The sequence below is a fragment of the Galeopterus variegatus genome, unplaced genomic scaffold (assembly GCF_000696425.1).
Source record: "Galeopterus variegatus unplaced genomic scaffold, G_variegatus-3.0.2 Scaffold651, whole genome shotgun sequence".
NCBI classification, from domain to species: domain Eukaryota; kingdom Metazoa; phylum Chordata; class Mammalia; order Dermoptera; family Cynocephalidae; genus Galeopterus; species Galeopterus variegatus.
In genome coordinates this window covers 335,919-351,467 of record NW_007726762.1, presented here as the reverse complement: position 1 = coordinate 351,467, position 15,549 = coordinate 335,919, and the positions used below count along the sequence as shown (strand labels likewise).

General features: G+C 37.5%; 1 protein-coding gene across 2 annotated transcripts in view; it reads left to right on the top strand.

Annotated features, from left to right (window-relative positions):
• The first annotated feature begins 896 nt into the window (after positions 1–896).
• Positions 897–15,549, top strand: part of ZNF385B (zinc finger protein 385B) — a 317,580-nt gene continuing 302,927 nt past the window's right edge. The window contains exons 1-2 of one of the 2 annotated variants that reach the window (XM_008570989.1): positions 897–1,042; positions 1,742–2,059. In XM_008570989.1, the coding sequence (XP_008569211.1) occupies positions 1,744–2,059 (316 nt within the window). In that variant the 5' untranslated portion in view covers positions 897–1,042; positions 1,742–1,743. Of the gene's footprint in view, positions 1,043–1,741; positions 2,060–15,549 lie in introns of those variants that run through there. The other variant, XM_008570992.1, reaches the window with a different exon arrangement.

Genomic DNA, 15,549 nt, shown 5'->3' with positions numbered 1-15,549 from the left:
GTACATAGTCGGAATAGATTTTTAAGGACAAAAACTGCTTTTGTGGAAAGCTGAAAGGAATAGAGTCACTTGGAAAATTTTGTGTAGTAGAGTCCCTTAAAACGGTGGCTTAAAGGGTAAAGTATTATATGGGACAATTAGGTTTTACATATCAAAATTTGCAATATTCAAACAACCTTCACAACTGGGTGTATGGGTGTAAATAAGGAGATATTTTTCGGCATATTGTGCACAGAATCAATAGATATTTGTCTTTATGGTCGTACCCTTTCTGAACTCTAAACATTTAACTTGTGGATACTCCAAATATGGACCTGTCTATAGTTGCTTGGATCAAAAGAACTGTGCAAAGCCAATATCTTTAAACTGTCTGAGTTTTTCCCATAGGCAGAAATCCCTTACAAGCCATGATTTTACTTTATATAAATTCTTCATCCCTCATGGTGTGGTACTGTCCACCTCAGCCCATCCTTTCTTACGAATGCTCCTTTTCCCTTAATTTTCACCAAATTGCTCTCCCCTTTCTTTTTGGAGACTGTGTTTCTCATCTTTTTCAATTTTTCAAATTGAGAACCAAAAACATTGTCATTATCACATTAAGTATAAAAATGATGCTAATGCTGGTATTAACTAAAATGAAAAAATAAGACTTTTAAAGTGGAAGTGAACAAAATAAAACACCAAGTCAATCTTCATCATCTGAGGGTCTCAAGGTACTGAAAAATCCCCTTTGATGTCTTCCTTTAGGTTATAATCCATCACTGTACTCTTATCTGAATAAACGAAGAAAAAAATAGCTCTTAAAAACAACAAAATTATATCTTATTCCATTTTACTCTTTTTCAAATACCAGTTTACCTTGATATTGTACTTCTATTGTTTTGTATTTCAGATGTTCTTCATTGCATCTTCCTCAAAGATCAAATTGATGTTTATGGGCTAATCTGGAAACCTGAAAACCATTTGTTTCACTACATCTATACAGAAATATGTTCGAATTCCCATCTGCTGACTTATAAAGGGGCTTTTAGAACAACCCAATGTAAGTTGCAGACACAGCGTGTTTTGGTCTTTGTTATTCACCTCCTTTGCAGTTAGGGCATATAGCTCTTTGCATGTGTGCAGGTGTGGCTGGTATATATATTTGTGTCTACACTTTTTCACAACTCTGGGTTGGTTACATCATTTATTCCTTCCTTCCTTCAATAGACATTGGAATGCCTATTATGCAAAAAATGCAGTTCTTGGCCTAAGGGATATCCAGAGATGAGGTTGCTGCCCTCACAGAACTTATACTTTAATGAGGAAACAGCCATAGACTAAATAATTGAAAAATACATATAACATGCACATCATGATGGTGCTATGAAGTGAGGTCACATAGCACTATGTGGGCATGTGCCAGATCCTGCCTTGTCTCCAGGGTCAGAGCAGGTTCTCTGGAGAGGGTGAGGTGCCCCCTAAGATCCCACAGGCAGTCAGGAATTAAAAGGGTGAAGGGAGTGGGCAGCAAGTTGGGGAGGGGTGAGAGTGGGGTATAAAGTGCTCCTGACATAGGGAATGCATGTTCAAAGACTGTTTGCTCAGTGAGGTACTTTTGATGACTTTGTCCAGGAGTGACCACTGAGTATCTGCAAGACTTTTAGCTTAAACCATACCATGGAAATTAATTGTAATCATACTAGAAAGTATATAGGCACATATAATTTCACAAGTGCTTGTCCTCATTTTTGTTTTTCAGGCATGAAGTACTCCTTAAACCCTGACAACTACCTTGAAGATGGAATTATGAATATGGCAGCTTTTCTACGGGGTCTTGAAGAAAAGGGGATAAAGAACGATAGGCCTGAAGACCAGTTGAGCAAAGAGAAAAAGAAAATTCTGTTTTCCTTCTGTGAGGTGTGCAACATCCAGCTGAACTCCGCAGCCCAGGCCCAGGTCCATTACAACGGCAAATCCCACCGCAAACGAGTAAAGCAGCTGAGTGATGGGCAGCCTCCTCCCCCAGCTCCGGGCTCAGGACCTCCGCTGGCCAACCCTGGCACCAACACCAGCACAGGTAGGAAAAAGGCTCGGGGCTCCCTTTACTGCTGGGAGAAATGGTTCTGCTCTGCAAAATGAAGGGTTTAGACCAAAACGTATCTTTCACATTAAAACTACCACCACAATAATATGTACTCTTTTCCCTACAGGTAAAATCCAGGAGCTGTTTGGCACATCTCAGCATATTTATTATACACATACATATTTGTATATTGGACTATAGACGTCCTGTGTCCCTATAGTGTGTGAATCTTTTCTAAAGCATTTTGAAATGTGTTTAAAATGGGTATGTGATGTCATTTGTTTCTCCCTCTCTGCAAAATTAGACTTTCTCAGGTTTCCTTTATCAGCTTTATATTGGGTGGTGTACTACTTGACAGTATATGAAAAGCTACAGCTTTATTTATAACATCCCATGATGCAGGAAAGAAGCATTAATCTTGAGTGTTAGACTTGTTCATATTCTCGTAGAGGGTTGCGAGCAGTGTGCCAGTGGTGTTCTAACAATAGAAACAGGCATAACCAAAACCAGCCAGGCTTACACCGAGATCCAGCCCTGTCTTCCCTTGCACTTGCCTATCACCCTACCTTGTGGGCTGGGTAGAGGCAGCGGCCCAGGAATCTTTACCTTCCTACATCTGTCCTGAATTCTAAACAATCTTTCAAATCCTTTATCTTTTCCTCAGACAGCCTGTCCTCCTCCACGTTGCTGGTCTTTGGGTAGTTACACTGTGACAAACTAAAGAAAAATGTGAAATTTACTGTTATCTGTGGTGGAGATTTCTACAAAAAGCGGGCCTCCTACCCAGGTTTTGGGTGGGAGGCCAAGATAAGCTTCCTCCTAAATGTGGTGGAAGAGCTCCAAATTCTGCTCTAGCAAGCATTTGTTCTGGTAATGAGCCTCAACTTGAAGTGAGATGATGCAGCAGAGCCATTTGTTGGCATTTCACTCAGTGCTGTTACATGGTTCTTGATTTTGTGTAAGTGTTGTAAATAAATAATTTTTATATTTCAGGCTAAACCTAACTACTTTTTACTGAGTATGGGGTTTCATTTCATTAAACTGTTTTCTCCAATCAATACTTACCATGAAAGAAATTAAAGGAACGTACAGGATATAAGATAAACACTTATAATAGTGAAAAATTCCTTTTTCATTTTCTATTTATTTATTATGATAACTGTTATAATTATTTACAGATGAATTAATGTGCCTGTATTTACATATTAAAAATACAGTTAATGTTAGGTTAAAAACTGGTACCTAAATCAAAGAGCAAATGACAGTCTGAGTAAAGGTTTGAATTATATCTATTAGAGTCCAAATGTCTATTGACATCATAGACTTTAAAAATTATATTCTTGAAGAATACCTAATGACAAGGGAAGTTGTCCATGATGCTAAGCAAAACAGCAGGATCTAACGTGGAATATACCTTAATGCAGTTATGTGTACACATGAGTGTGATTTACTGTTTAGAGTCTCAACTCAGTGAAGAGCAAGCCTGACATTGTTGTTGTTGTTGTTATTGTTTGTTTGTTTTTCCAGTCACTTTCCTCAGTTTTAATCTATCAGACTTTTGTTTCCTACTGGGTAGCAGCTCCCTTAACACCCTCTCAGATCATAACTTCTCACTTTTGTATATACAGAAAGACTCTTTGACTTAGAAGGTTCAGTTCTATTTATAAAAACATCTATCTCATTGCTGAATTAAGATTTGGCTAGATAGATCTTGGAGCTTAGAGTTGAGGGCTGGGCTCATTTGCTATTACTCTCACCTGCCTCAGTCTGCTCTTAAGCCCAGATGGTGGGAAACTATGGAGGTATGGAAGGGCAGAGGTTACCTTACCTTACCTTACAGCCTTGGCAAGGTATCAATGCTACTCTTGATTAGTGATTGCTATTCTGGCTGTCTCTGTGGATTCCAGGTGCTCCTAACAGACCCCACGGATGCAGAATTCCCTCTAAATCATCTCTTAGGCATTGGGGGTCCTTTGTGAGATAGCTGTGTCTTCCAGCTTACCCCTGGCTGGTAGCAAAACGCTCTGTCCCTTGACTGTATGTGCCTCTTTCTCCTACACTGTGGTAGTCCCAGAAAGATTGTATCCTCTATTCTCATATGTACCAACTCTTGGGGCTCAAGGACACATACAGAATCTGAGAACTAACATTCCTCTTAAAAACCTGGAATGCTAAGTCCCAGGCAGGTAGAGGTGGAGTGGGCTGTGGGGAGAAAGGGACTTCTGTTCCCTGCTTGTGTAGCACAGGGGAGGCTGACAAGTCCACTGACAAAGTACGCAACTAACCAAGGAACCAAATGCATCTCCCTTTTTTGCCCACCGCTTGGCTTTAGAGTGTATCGTGGGTTGAATTATGCTCCCCATCCCCCAAAAATGATGTTGAAGTTCTAACCTTCAGTACCTCATAATGTGACCTTATTTGGAGGCAGGGTCTTTTCAGAGATAATTGAGTTAAAATGAAGTCATGAGAGTGGGCTTTAACACAATATGACTGGAGTCCTTATGAAAAGGGGAAATTTGGATATAGAGACTTGCGTAGAGGGAAGGTGATGTGAGGAGACAAAAGGAGAAGATAGCCATCTGTAAGCCAAGGAGAGAGGCTGAGGACAGATCCTTGCCTCACAGCGCTCAGAAAGAACCAGCGCAACAGACTTCTGGGTTTCTGACTTCTAGCCTTCAGAACAGTGAGATTGTACTTTGTTTCAATAGCCCTAGCATCCTAATACAGAAAGGATAATTGTAGCCTGTCTTCTTCTCAAAGGGGAAAGATGTGGTAGTAAAGATATTCTTTCCAAGAACTGTTAATTTAAGAGTTTACTTCTCTTTTCCTCTGTCAATCTTGTAGTGTTAAGATTTATGAGGGTGGGAGTGGCATCCACAGAGTGGTGGTTTCACTGGAGAACTATGCCAAGCATTTAAAGAGGGAAATTGATCAATTTTATAAAATGTCTTCCAGAAAATAGAAGAAAAAGAAATACTTCTCTAATTATTTTATAAGACTAGTATTACCCTGATACCAAAAGTAGACAAGGACAATATAAAAAAAGAAAACTACAAGTTTCTCTCATGAACTTAGATTCAAAATTTCTCAACAAAATATAAGCAAACTGAATCCAGCAATGTATTAAAAAAATTATGACCAAAGGGATTTCTTCCAGGTATGCAAGGTTGGTACAACATTTGAAAATCAATAAATATAATCTAACATATCAACAAACTAAGAAGAAAAATCACATGATTATATCAATTGATGCAGTAAAAGCATTTGATAAAACCCAATACTCATTTATGATAAAAACTCTCTCAGCAAGTTAGGAAAAGAAGGAAATTACCTTAATTTAATAAAGAGGCTCTACAAAAAGCCTACAGCTAACATCATACTTAATGGTAAAAGACTGAATATTTTCCTTTAAGATAAAAAGCAAGGTAAGTATGTTCACCCTCACCTCTTTTATTCAATGTAGTACTGGAATGTCTAGCCACTGTAATAAAGCAAGAAAAATAAATAAAAAGCATACAAATTAGAAAGGAAGAAATAAAACTTCGTCTCTTTGCAGATGAGATGATAGTCGACATAGAAATCGCAAATAATCTACAAAAGAACTAGAACTGATAAGTGAATTCAGCAATGTTGCAGGATAGAGGATCAATGCACAAAAATCAATTGCATATCTATGTACTAAAATACTATTTATAATAACTCTCAATAAAATTAAACACAGATATAAATTTTAAAAAACACATGGGATGTATATGCTGAAATCTTAAAAATGCTAAGAAAAAAAAATCAAAGATCTAAATAGATGGAGAGATATACCATGTTCGTGGATTGGAAAATTCAACAAAGTTAAGATGTCAATTATCTCTAAGTTGACTTATTATAGGTGTCATGCAATTCCTACCAACATTCCAGTAAGGATTTTTGCAGACACAGACAAGTTTATTCTAAAATTTATATGGAAAAGCACAGAACCTAGAATAGCTAAAACAATCTTGACAAAGAAGAGTAAAGCGAGGGGAATGTCTATCCAATATTAAGACTTTATATATATATATATATATATATATATATATATAATAGAAAACCCAGAAATAGACCCACACAAGAATAGATTTTTGACAAAAGTACAAAAACAATTCAATGTAGGATAGCCTTTTCAACAAACAGTGCTGGAACAATTGGACATCTGTAGGCAAAAAAAATAAATAAATAACTTTGACCTAAACCTCATATCATATACAAATATTACCTCAAAATGGATCATAGACTTATTGTAAAACATAAAAATATAGAAATTCTAGGAAAAAAATAGAAGAAAATCTATGGGACCTGGGACTAGGCAGAGTTCTGACCTGAAACTAAAAGCATAATCCATAAAAGGAAAAATTGATAAGTTGGACTCATTCAAAATTGAAAACTTTCGCTTTGTGAAATACCATGTGAAGAGGATGAAAATACAAGCTCCAAACGGGAGAAAATATTTGAAAACCACATATCCAAAGAAAAACTAGTATCTATAATACATAAAGAATTCTCAAAACTCAACAGTAAAAGATCAAACAATCTAATTAGATAATGGACAAAAGATAAGAAGAGACATTTCACTGAAGAGGACAAACAGATGACAAATAAGTGCATGATAAGATGTTTAACATCATTGGTCATCAGGGAAATGCAAAATAAGACCACAATGAGATTTTGCTATACACCTATCAGAATGTCTAACATAAAAAACATTGACAAGAACCAAATGCTGGCAAGGATACAGAGAAAATGGATCACTCATACATTGCTGATGGGAACGTAAAATAGTACAACCACTCTAGAAAATAGTTTGGCAGTTTCTTATAAAACTACACATGTAATTACCATTTGACCCAACTATTGTAATCTTGTGAATTTATTCCAGGGAAATGAAAACATACCAGGGTACTTCAAAAAGTTCATGAATAAATTTGTATTATTTAATTCGTTTTTGTTCCATGAATGTTTTGAAGTATCCTCATATGTTCCCACAGAAACCTGCATGAATATTTAATACAGCAACCAGGAGTAGCATTATTTGTAATAACCCCAAACTATAAACAACTATGTATTAGTTTCCTGAGGATACTGTAACAAATTACCACAAACTTGGTAGCCTAAAACAACAGAAATATATTCTCTCAAATTTCTAGTGACTACAAGTTCAAAAATTGACAGGGCTGCACTCCCTCCATGGGCTTTTGGGAGAATCTGTTCCTGGCATCCCTGGGCTTGTGACCACGTCCCTCCAATCTCTGCATCCATCCTCATGTCAGTTCTTCCTTTGGGTGCCTGTGTCTTCTTCTCTGTGTCAGAGTTCCCTCTGCCTCTATCATAAGGATGCTTGCCATTGGATTTAGGGCCAACCCGGATAATCCAGGATTATCTTCTCAAGATCCGTAACTTAATTACGTTTGCAATGATCCTTTTTCCACATAAGGTAACATCCACAGGTGCAGGGATTTGATATGGATATCTTTTAGGGGTAAATTGTTAAAACAAACTGCTGTACATTCATACCATGATTTACTACTCAACAGTAAAAATTAACAAACTATTGGTATGTGCGACAACTTGGATGAATCTCCAGGGACTTATGCTAGGTGGAAAAAGTCAATCCCAAAACCAAAAGCTTACACACTGTATGATTCTGTTTGTATAACATTTTGAAATGATAAAATTTTAGAAATAGAGGACAGAATAGTAGTTGCCAGGATTAGGGATGGTGCAGGTGTCAGGGTGCTGGGTGTGGAAATAAAAGAGCATGAGGGATCGTGTGGTGGTGGATACAAGAACCTTCACACACACACACACACACACACACAAATAGAAGTAAAACTGGGGAAATCTGAACAAGATTGGCATATTGTATCAATGTCAATATCCTGATTGTGATATTATTCTGTGGCTTTACAAAATTTTATCATGAGTGGAAGCTGGGCAAGGTATTCAAGGGAATTCTCTGTATTATTTCTTACAGCTGTGTGTAAATCTCCAACTATTTTAATAACAACTTCAGTTAAAAAAATCATGATACATGTTACCACTTAAAATCTCTTGTCTCCTAGTAATATTTTCAGAGATGATAGTAAACAAATATTTTAGGGTTTTGCTTTTTTATAAAGATTGTTAAGTGCCACTTTACAGAAATTAATAAGAGAAGATAATTGTGAAAAATATGTTTAAATAAATGAATGGCAATATGATATACTAAGAACAATGATAGATCTACATATTAGCTCGATGTAGCACAGAGACAGAAATGATTAACTTTGCGGAGATCAGGGAAGGCTTCCTAGAGGAGGTTAATACTCTACTCAAATAACTTGATGAGTTTCAAGTTATTCAAGGAAAAACAACATTTCATACAGAGGGAATAGCAATGCAAACACATGTAAGAATGAACTATAAATAGTTTATTATTGGAGTAAAGTATGATTTGGGGAAAAGGAAGAAGATTCTGCTGCAAATGTAGAAAGGAGTCAAAACAAGGAGAAGGGTCCCGTGGGAACAGAGGCATGGGAAAAACAAATCTGCCAAGACACGTAAATAAAAAAATTATGGTCAGCTGCTGGAATTCAGAGCTAAGTTCTCCTCAGTTCTCTTCCGATCCCACTCTGGTTTACGTTAACCAGGAGCCTCCCCAGACATCCCAGCTTAGGTATTGTTTCCCCAAGATGCTACAATTGCAGAGATCACTTTCCATGACCCGTCTACAGCTTCCCAAGTTCATATAAAATCAACCATATTTGTTTCTATGTAGGGTAGCTAATGACCCTCATCCTGCCCTGTGCTACTCAAAGGCTGAGACCTATTCTTTATCCTGGGTACCCACTGCTATGATACTTCCCTGTCATTCCTAGCCTATTCACCATTTTCATTCTCTGAGGAGGATCTGAACTTAAGAAATTTAAAGTGATTGATGTATGAATGACTAATTGTCTAACCCAGTGGTTCTCCAAATTAAGTGCGCATCAATCACCTGGAGGGTTTGTTAAAATGCAGATTTCTGGGTTCCACCGCCAGAGTTTCTGAGTCAGTAGATCTGGGGTAGAGTGTGAGAACTTGCACTTCTAACAAGTTCCAAGGTGATGCTGAGGCTGCTGGTCCAAGACTGTACTTTGAGAACACCAACCTAACCCATCGAGGAGGATTTGTACCCAGAAAAGGAGATTCTCAACTTAAATAAATATATAATTGGGAACTGGTTAGGGAAAAGAAAGGAGGCCTTCTTGTACCCCTGTGTCTCCTCTTGCAGCATCCACTGACCGAAGGAAACTGAGGATGATGTCACGGAAATAGAGAGACATAGTCCCCCACCCCACCAACTAAGCCCACCCCTAACTGGGAACTTTGTATCAACTCTGCCCCTCTAGAGCATCATAAAAACAGTGAAGGCAGGTTGAAGGTGGCAGTCAGTGGATAAACGAGGCCTCAGCTTGTGCCGGGTGTTCTGCCAAGGAGGTTATCTCATGGAACCCTCACAACAGACTTATAAGGAAGGTACTATTACTGTTACATATGTAGTGAATGAGGAAGAGGCAAGGCTGGGATTCGGAACAAGGCAGACTGACTCTGCAGCTGATTCTTCACCGTGGTGTTCTTGGCTTCCATCTGTGGTCATAAATTGGGTTGAGCAGAAATTGCCCGGTTTGTGCTTAAGGGTTACTGCTCAGATGTGGACCTGATGTGGAAGTTGAATGAGAAAACAGAGACCTTAAGTTCTGGATGCAGCCCATTTATGCAGTGAGGCCGGCATTTGCTGTTCAGAGGCTTCCCTACATATCAGTCCATGACACATGTTACTCTGATACCTTGACACCTTCCACCTTTCAGTCAGAGGAGGTAGAGTAATAATTGTTAATTTTACATTTTATTCTGTCTGTGTCCTCAAGGAATATTTGCACCTGAGAATCAAGTTTCTCCAAGGATTATGGTGGGGAGGACTGATTTTTATTTGGGTAAGGTCACACAAAGATTCAAAGTCTAAGACCTGTCTGCACCCTATTTTACCTCTCATAACTTTTCACAAGAAATTTTTCACTAAGTAAAAATGGAATTAATTCAGGGAGATTTTCATGTTATCTAATGTTTGGTTTTTCCAGTTGCATACTAACTAAAACAACTATTTTCTCTCTCACCTGCAATTAATTCCAAAAGAAATTCTAATTATCATTTTAGGTTGAGGTATTAAGACTAAAAAGAATAGTCATACAAAAAGAATGGAGAAAAGTGATTGAAAGGGAGTGCAAAAATCTCAAGTTGAGAAAAAGCTTGGCATGTCTAAAAAGCTGAGATATGGCTGAAACTGAGAGAGAATTAGAAAGAAACACAAAGGAAGTTTGGAAAGGTAGACAGAAGCTTTTAGAAAATTTGTTTAAAGAGCATTGATTTTAATCATGATACTGTAGGTCAAAAATTTGGGCTGGACTCAGCTGGGTGGTTCCTGTCCTGGATTCACTGTGTGTCACTCGTGCGGCTGAGGCAGCCAGCAGATGAACTGGGTGCAGTGGTTTAAGATGGCCTTACACACGTCTGGCAGTTGGTGTTGGCTGTAGTCTGGACTGTTATCACCAGTAGACTCTTCTCTTTGAGAAGGTGTTAAACCAGGCTTCATACAGAGCAGTCACAGAGCAGTGTTGCAACACAGCAGAAGAAGCTGCAACTACTGCATTCTCTGGGTTAGAGCCGGTCACAAGATGCTATGATTTGAATGTATTTGTTCCTCCAAAGTGTATGTGCTGGAACTTAAACCTCAAGTGATGGTATTAAGAGGTGAGGCCTTTGGGAGGCAATTAGGACATAAGGACTCCACCCTTATGAATGGGATTAATGCCCTTAAAAAAGAGTCATCAGAACTGCCTGATCCTTCCACTCTTCCACCATGTGAGAACACAGTGTTCTCCCCTTGCAGAGGACAGAGCAATAAGGTGCCATCTTAGAAGCACAGAGCAGCCCTCAAGTCGGCTGGCACCTAGATCTTGGGCTTTCTAGCCTCCAGAACTATGAGCAATAAATTTCTATTATAAATTACCCAGTCTGTGGTATTTTGTTATGGTAGCAGATATGGCCTGAGACACAAGGCCAGCTCAAATTCAAGAGGTGGAAAAACACTCTGCCTCTTTATTCAAGAAGTGGCATCTTCTATTTGGCCTCAGAAGTTTTAAACTGAGCTTGAGTAGATTTCAAGTTGAGGGCACTTGGGGTAAGGAAGATGATAAGGGTGATAAAAACCTAGGTATTTTTCAGCAAGGAGTAGAGGTGATGATTTGGAAGTAGGAATGGAGAGCAAATGGGAAATGGGTTGCCAGTTAGAGCATCATATATCATGTTATTTTCTGTTTCCATAGTCTGTGTTTCTCTTCGAGTCCCCCAGGATTCTCCCTTATTTTCTTCCCCTCCTAATGATCGCTTATGTTCATTGCTATTCTACATTCACGAAACAGTTACTGATATTAAACAACTTCTAGGGACGGGGCACTATGGTAGATGTTATGACTCTTAAAATATGTTTGTGGGTTTTTAAATCCGCAACTCAGATTTCTCATGTTGCATCTCATATATATTTAAAATGTTAAATTTATCCTCAAATGTGTTTTCCAAGACATTTTTTAAAAAACTATAGAAATTAAATTGAAAATGCAACACTATAGAATCACCACAAGATGGTGCCACAAGTATATTGAAAGTACAGTTTCCTCATTCCCATGCCCACATCAGTGTTTTGGTGGAACTTATTCATGAGTATGGAAAGCAAAGAAATATCACACACAGGAGTGTGTGTGGCCATGCATGTGTGAGCGAGAGCATGCTCATTTGACAGACTTTTTGAGCTTTTACGCATTAGGAAAAATCTATAGGTGTGTATGGAGGGGTAGGGGGAATCGAAGAGATCTTTCCCCAGTTTTTAGGAATAAAAATTTACTATTTAAGTATCTTAATATTTCCCATGTCTGGAAAAAATTGTAGCGTATTTGAAGAGATATTAGGTATGACCATAAATGTTAAATGATGCAAACTTAGGTTTGTGTGATAGATGAAGAAAAAGGATAAAATCACTTTTGCAGTAAAAACACATACTTTTAAATTCTTGCTTTTTCTTCATTTTTGATGAATCAATTTGCCACTTAGCATTCGGCCTAAAAGTCTGACTTTTGTAAAATATAAACACATGGTGAAAAGTATAGCAAATGATTGGTGAAGTACCAGTGAGTTCCTACCAGTACGTGCATTAGGTAAACAAATCATTTTAATTTGAGGCAGGTGAGTTAAATTATTTACAATGTACTTATTTCCCTAGACCTCTTAATTATAAGTCTATAAAACTCCTTTCATATAATAATTATTATGTAGTTCGTTTATTGGATAGAACCCATATGACTTCCTATGGTTTTTCACGGAGGGACAGACTTAGAAGGAGAAAAAGGCCTCAGTCAAAATATGTCAAATTGATCCTTTGAGAATAGGGTATCTGCTTTTCTTAGTGTAAATCCCAGATCCTCATGAGAAAGCCCAGAAATTGTCTCTTGCTTGGAATAATTCAGACCCAGGGATGATACACTAGAAGGAATATTGACATATTTTTCTGATACTTTGTCTTACCCAGAATTGATCACTGTTTAGTTTTCAAGTATTTTATAAATTCTTGACTTTATTCTTCCAAGGAAGGACAGAGCTCATAACCCACCCCCCCATGTCTGTTTTCCGCAGATAAATTTAATTGAGATTTATATTGTAGGGCTTATTGAGATTGAGGTTCCTTATGAATTAAATGAGAGTAGAGCAGTTTGGAAATAGAATGAAGGATCAAGTTATAACTCTAACCCCCCAAAATGCTTTGACGTTAAGACAGAGCCCTAGCCATTTTGGATGGCTCCAAACTCTAGAAACTCTAGAAATCTAGAACTATACCTGAGGTAGACCTGAAAAAGTCATTCTAGAACAACATCATATTCTGTACATGTGGTTAAAAACTGTTAAACAAGGATATCAATTATATACATACAGAACTCTGAGAAATCAATATATAAAGGAATTTGAATGTAACTTTAAAAACAAAAAAATTAAAAGGAGTGGTCGGCCCTTCTTTACTGAAGGATGAATACTCCTTTGCTTTAAGAATGCTTTGGACTGTGAACTTTTACATGCATCATATTTATTAACAGATAAGGTTGTTTAACATCAACTCTTGGTTTTTAGATTTTGAAAACCAAACATATCTTTCAGTGTGGAAACTGAGTCTTAGACAATTGCCAAGTGTTTGGGTCTCTGAATGATTTAAATCATCTAGGGCACACTTAAAATCTTGTCTCCTTGGAATAGGAGTGTTACCCATCTTAAACTAATCAAAGAAGAAAGGCTTTCAGTAGTCTGCTCAATGGCATTATAAATTAGTGAGTTCAGTCTCCACTGGGGTATGAATGTGTTGTCACTCTGAACAACTTTCTTCACACAGATATTCTGCTTTTATATGTTGACAGCATCACAGCCAGGCTGTTGGGGATTGTTCCAAGTTAGGTAACTTGTGGAATGTTACAACTGACCATGGGGTTGGTATTGATCCTAGGTAGTTATGGCTTTTCTTGAGCTGTTTCTTGGGCCAGCTGTGAAACATATTTGCTCTTCTCCTGATTACATGAAGAGTTTGGAGGAGGTAGGAGAGCTGGATATGGTATTTTTAAAGGGCTGAGTGTGATGGCATTTGTATCACGTTGATCCACTTCATTTCAAGAGTTTGTCCTCTGGTGAGCCTGCATTGCAACCGGAGACTCCTGGCCTGTAGATGGTGGATACTCACCTATTCTTTTATATGAACATGATGTAACAGGTATAAGTGGATCTTGATTTTGTTCCTGAGTGTCTCTCCTATGGAACAGTCAGTTACTTTGAGAAGCTATAATAACTCCATCAAACCATCAGGGCATCATTTTGGCTGCTAAAGAAAGAATTCACCAAAGTATGTAGTACTGTCAAAAAAATAAACAAATGCAGTTTCCTCCTTCACATGGAAAATGACTTTGTGATCAGGTTCTAGATACTAAGATTAGAGTCACACGTTCCACTCTACTTTGTAGAGTGAATAGGACTAACACTGTTCACATAAATGCCTCCAGGACTCCTTCCCAGTGCAGGTCTGGGCCCCAAAAGGCTCTCAGGAAATGCTCTTAGAAGATGGTGAGTGTTGGTCTTAAGCCTAGTGCCAATACTTTCCTGTGATAAAGTTCTTTCAGGTACTTACTTTAAAAAGTATTTTGGAAATACATTCTTAGAAAGATTCCAAGTAAATGCAATGTAATATTCATGTTTCTTGGGAATATTCTTTTAAGAAATGAGTTTTAAATTAAATAGTTTGAATATCAATAGCAAAAAAAAATTACTACTTTTTTCCACAAGTGATTTTGAAGAACCCATAAACCAAGTAGGATATCACAAATACGATTAAAATAGGGACATTTGACCTCATACAGTAAAGATTATTTTTTGTTTCTGATAGTGTCACATGATATTTAACATTATGGATATTTTGCTTTGGGGTATGAGAGGAGAGTGACATAACTCAGTGTTTTATGCCCCACTCTGAAAATACATTCTTCCTTTTAAAATGTCCTTTTGAAAATTAAGGCAGGTTGCTAAAAAAAAAAAAGTACGTATGTTAAGTGCCTTTCACACTAGTGGGTATAAAGCAGGCAATCAGTGAGTGGTTGATATTGTAATCATTATGTTTTGTTTATTTTTTTGATTCAATAATTCTGAATGGCTTCTTCTTGCCTTCCGTTCCCATGCCCTAGTTTTGTCATCTTGCATTATTGCCACATTTCTGCTCTGCTTTGTGTCTCAGTCTTAACAGCATCTTCCCTCATATTTTTTGCCCATCCTATTAAAACAATGCTACTCTCTAAACACTTGCCCAAGCAAGAGAACCTGCTTAGGTACCATTTCCCAATCTATAACATTATAACAGTATAGGTATGCATTTCTCCAGGTCCATAATCTCCCACCTGAAATCCCTGAAATCCAAGAAGCTCTGAAAATAGGAAGGTTTTGTAACTGATATTGATGGAAAAATCTGACCTGAACTGATGTGAGGGTAATTACAGTCTTTATTTATCCCATCTAATATGAATATGCACATGTTTTGCTATAGAAATGTTAATGTGTCTGATTACAGAGTTTTTGCCTCAGAGCCCACTGGATACATTATATAATTCATACTACATGTAGAGTGTTACCCTTCTAAAATCTGAAGTTATTTGAATTCTGAAATGCATCAGGAACTAAGGGTTTTAGATAAGGGATTGACACCTGTAATCAAATATCATGGTTTCATTTAAAACTTTTATATTATTACTAGGGAGTTTCATGTGTGATAATAATAAAAAGATTTCTAGGCACACGATCTCTCATGAACTGTTTTTTAATACAAGAAAAGTTGTGAGAGAGAGAGAGATAGGCCACATTCA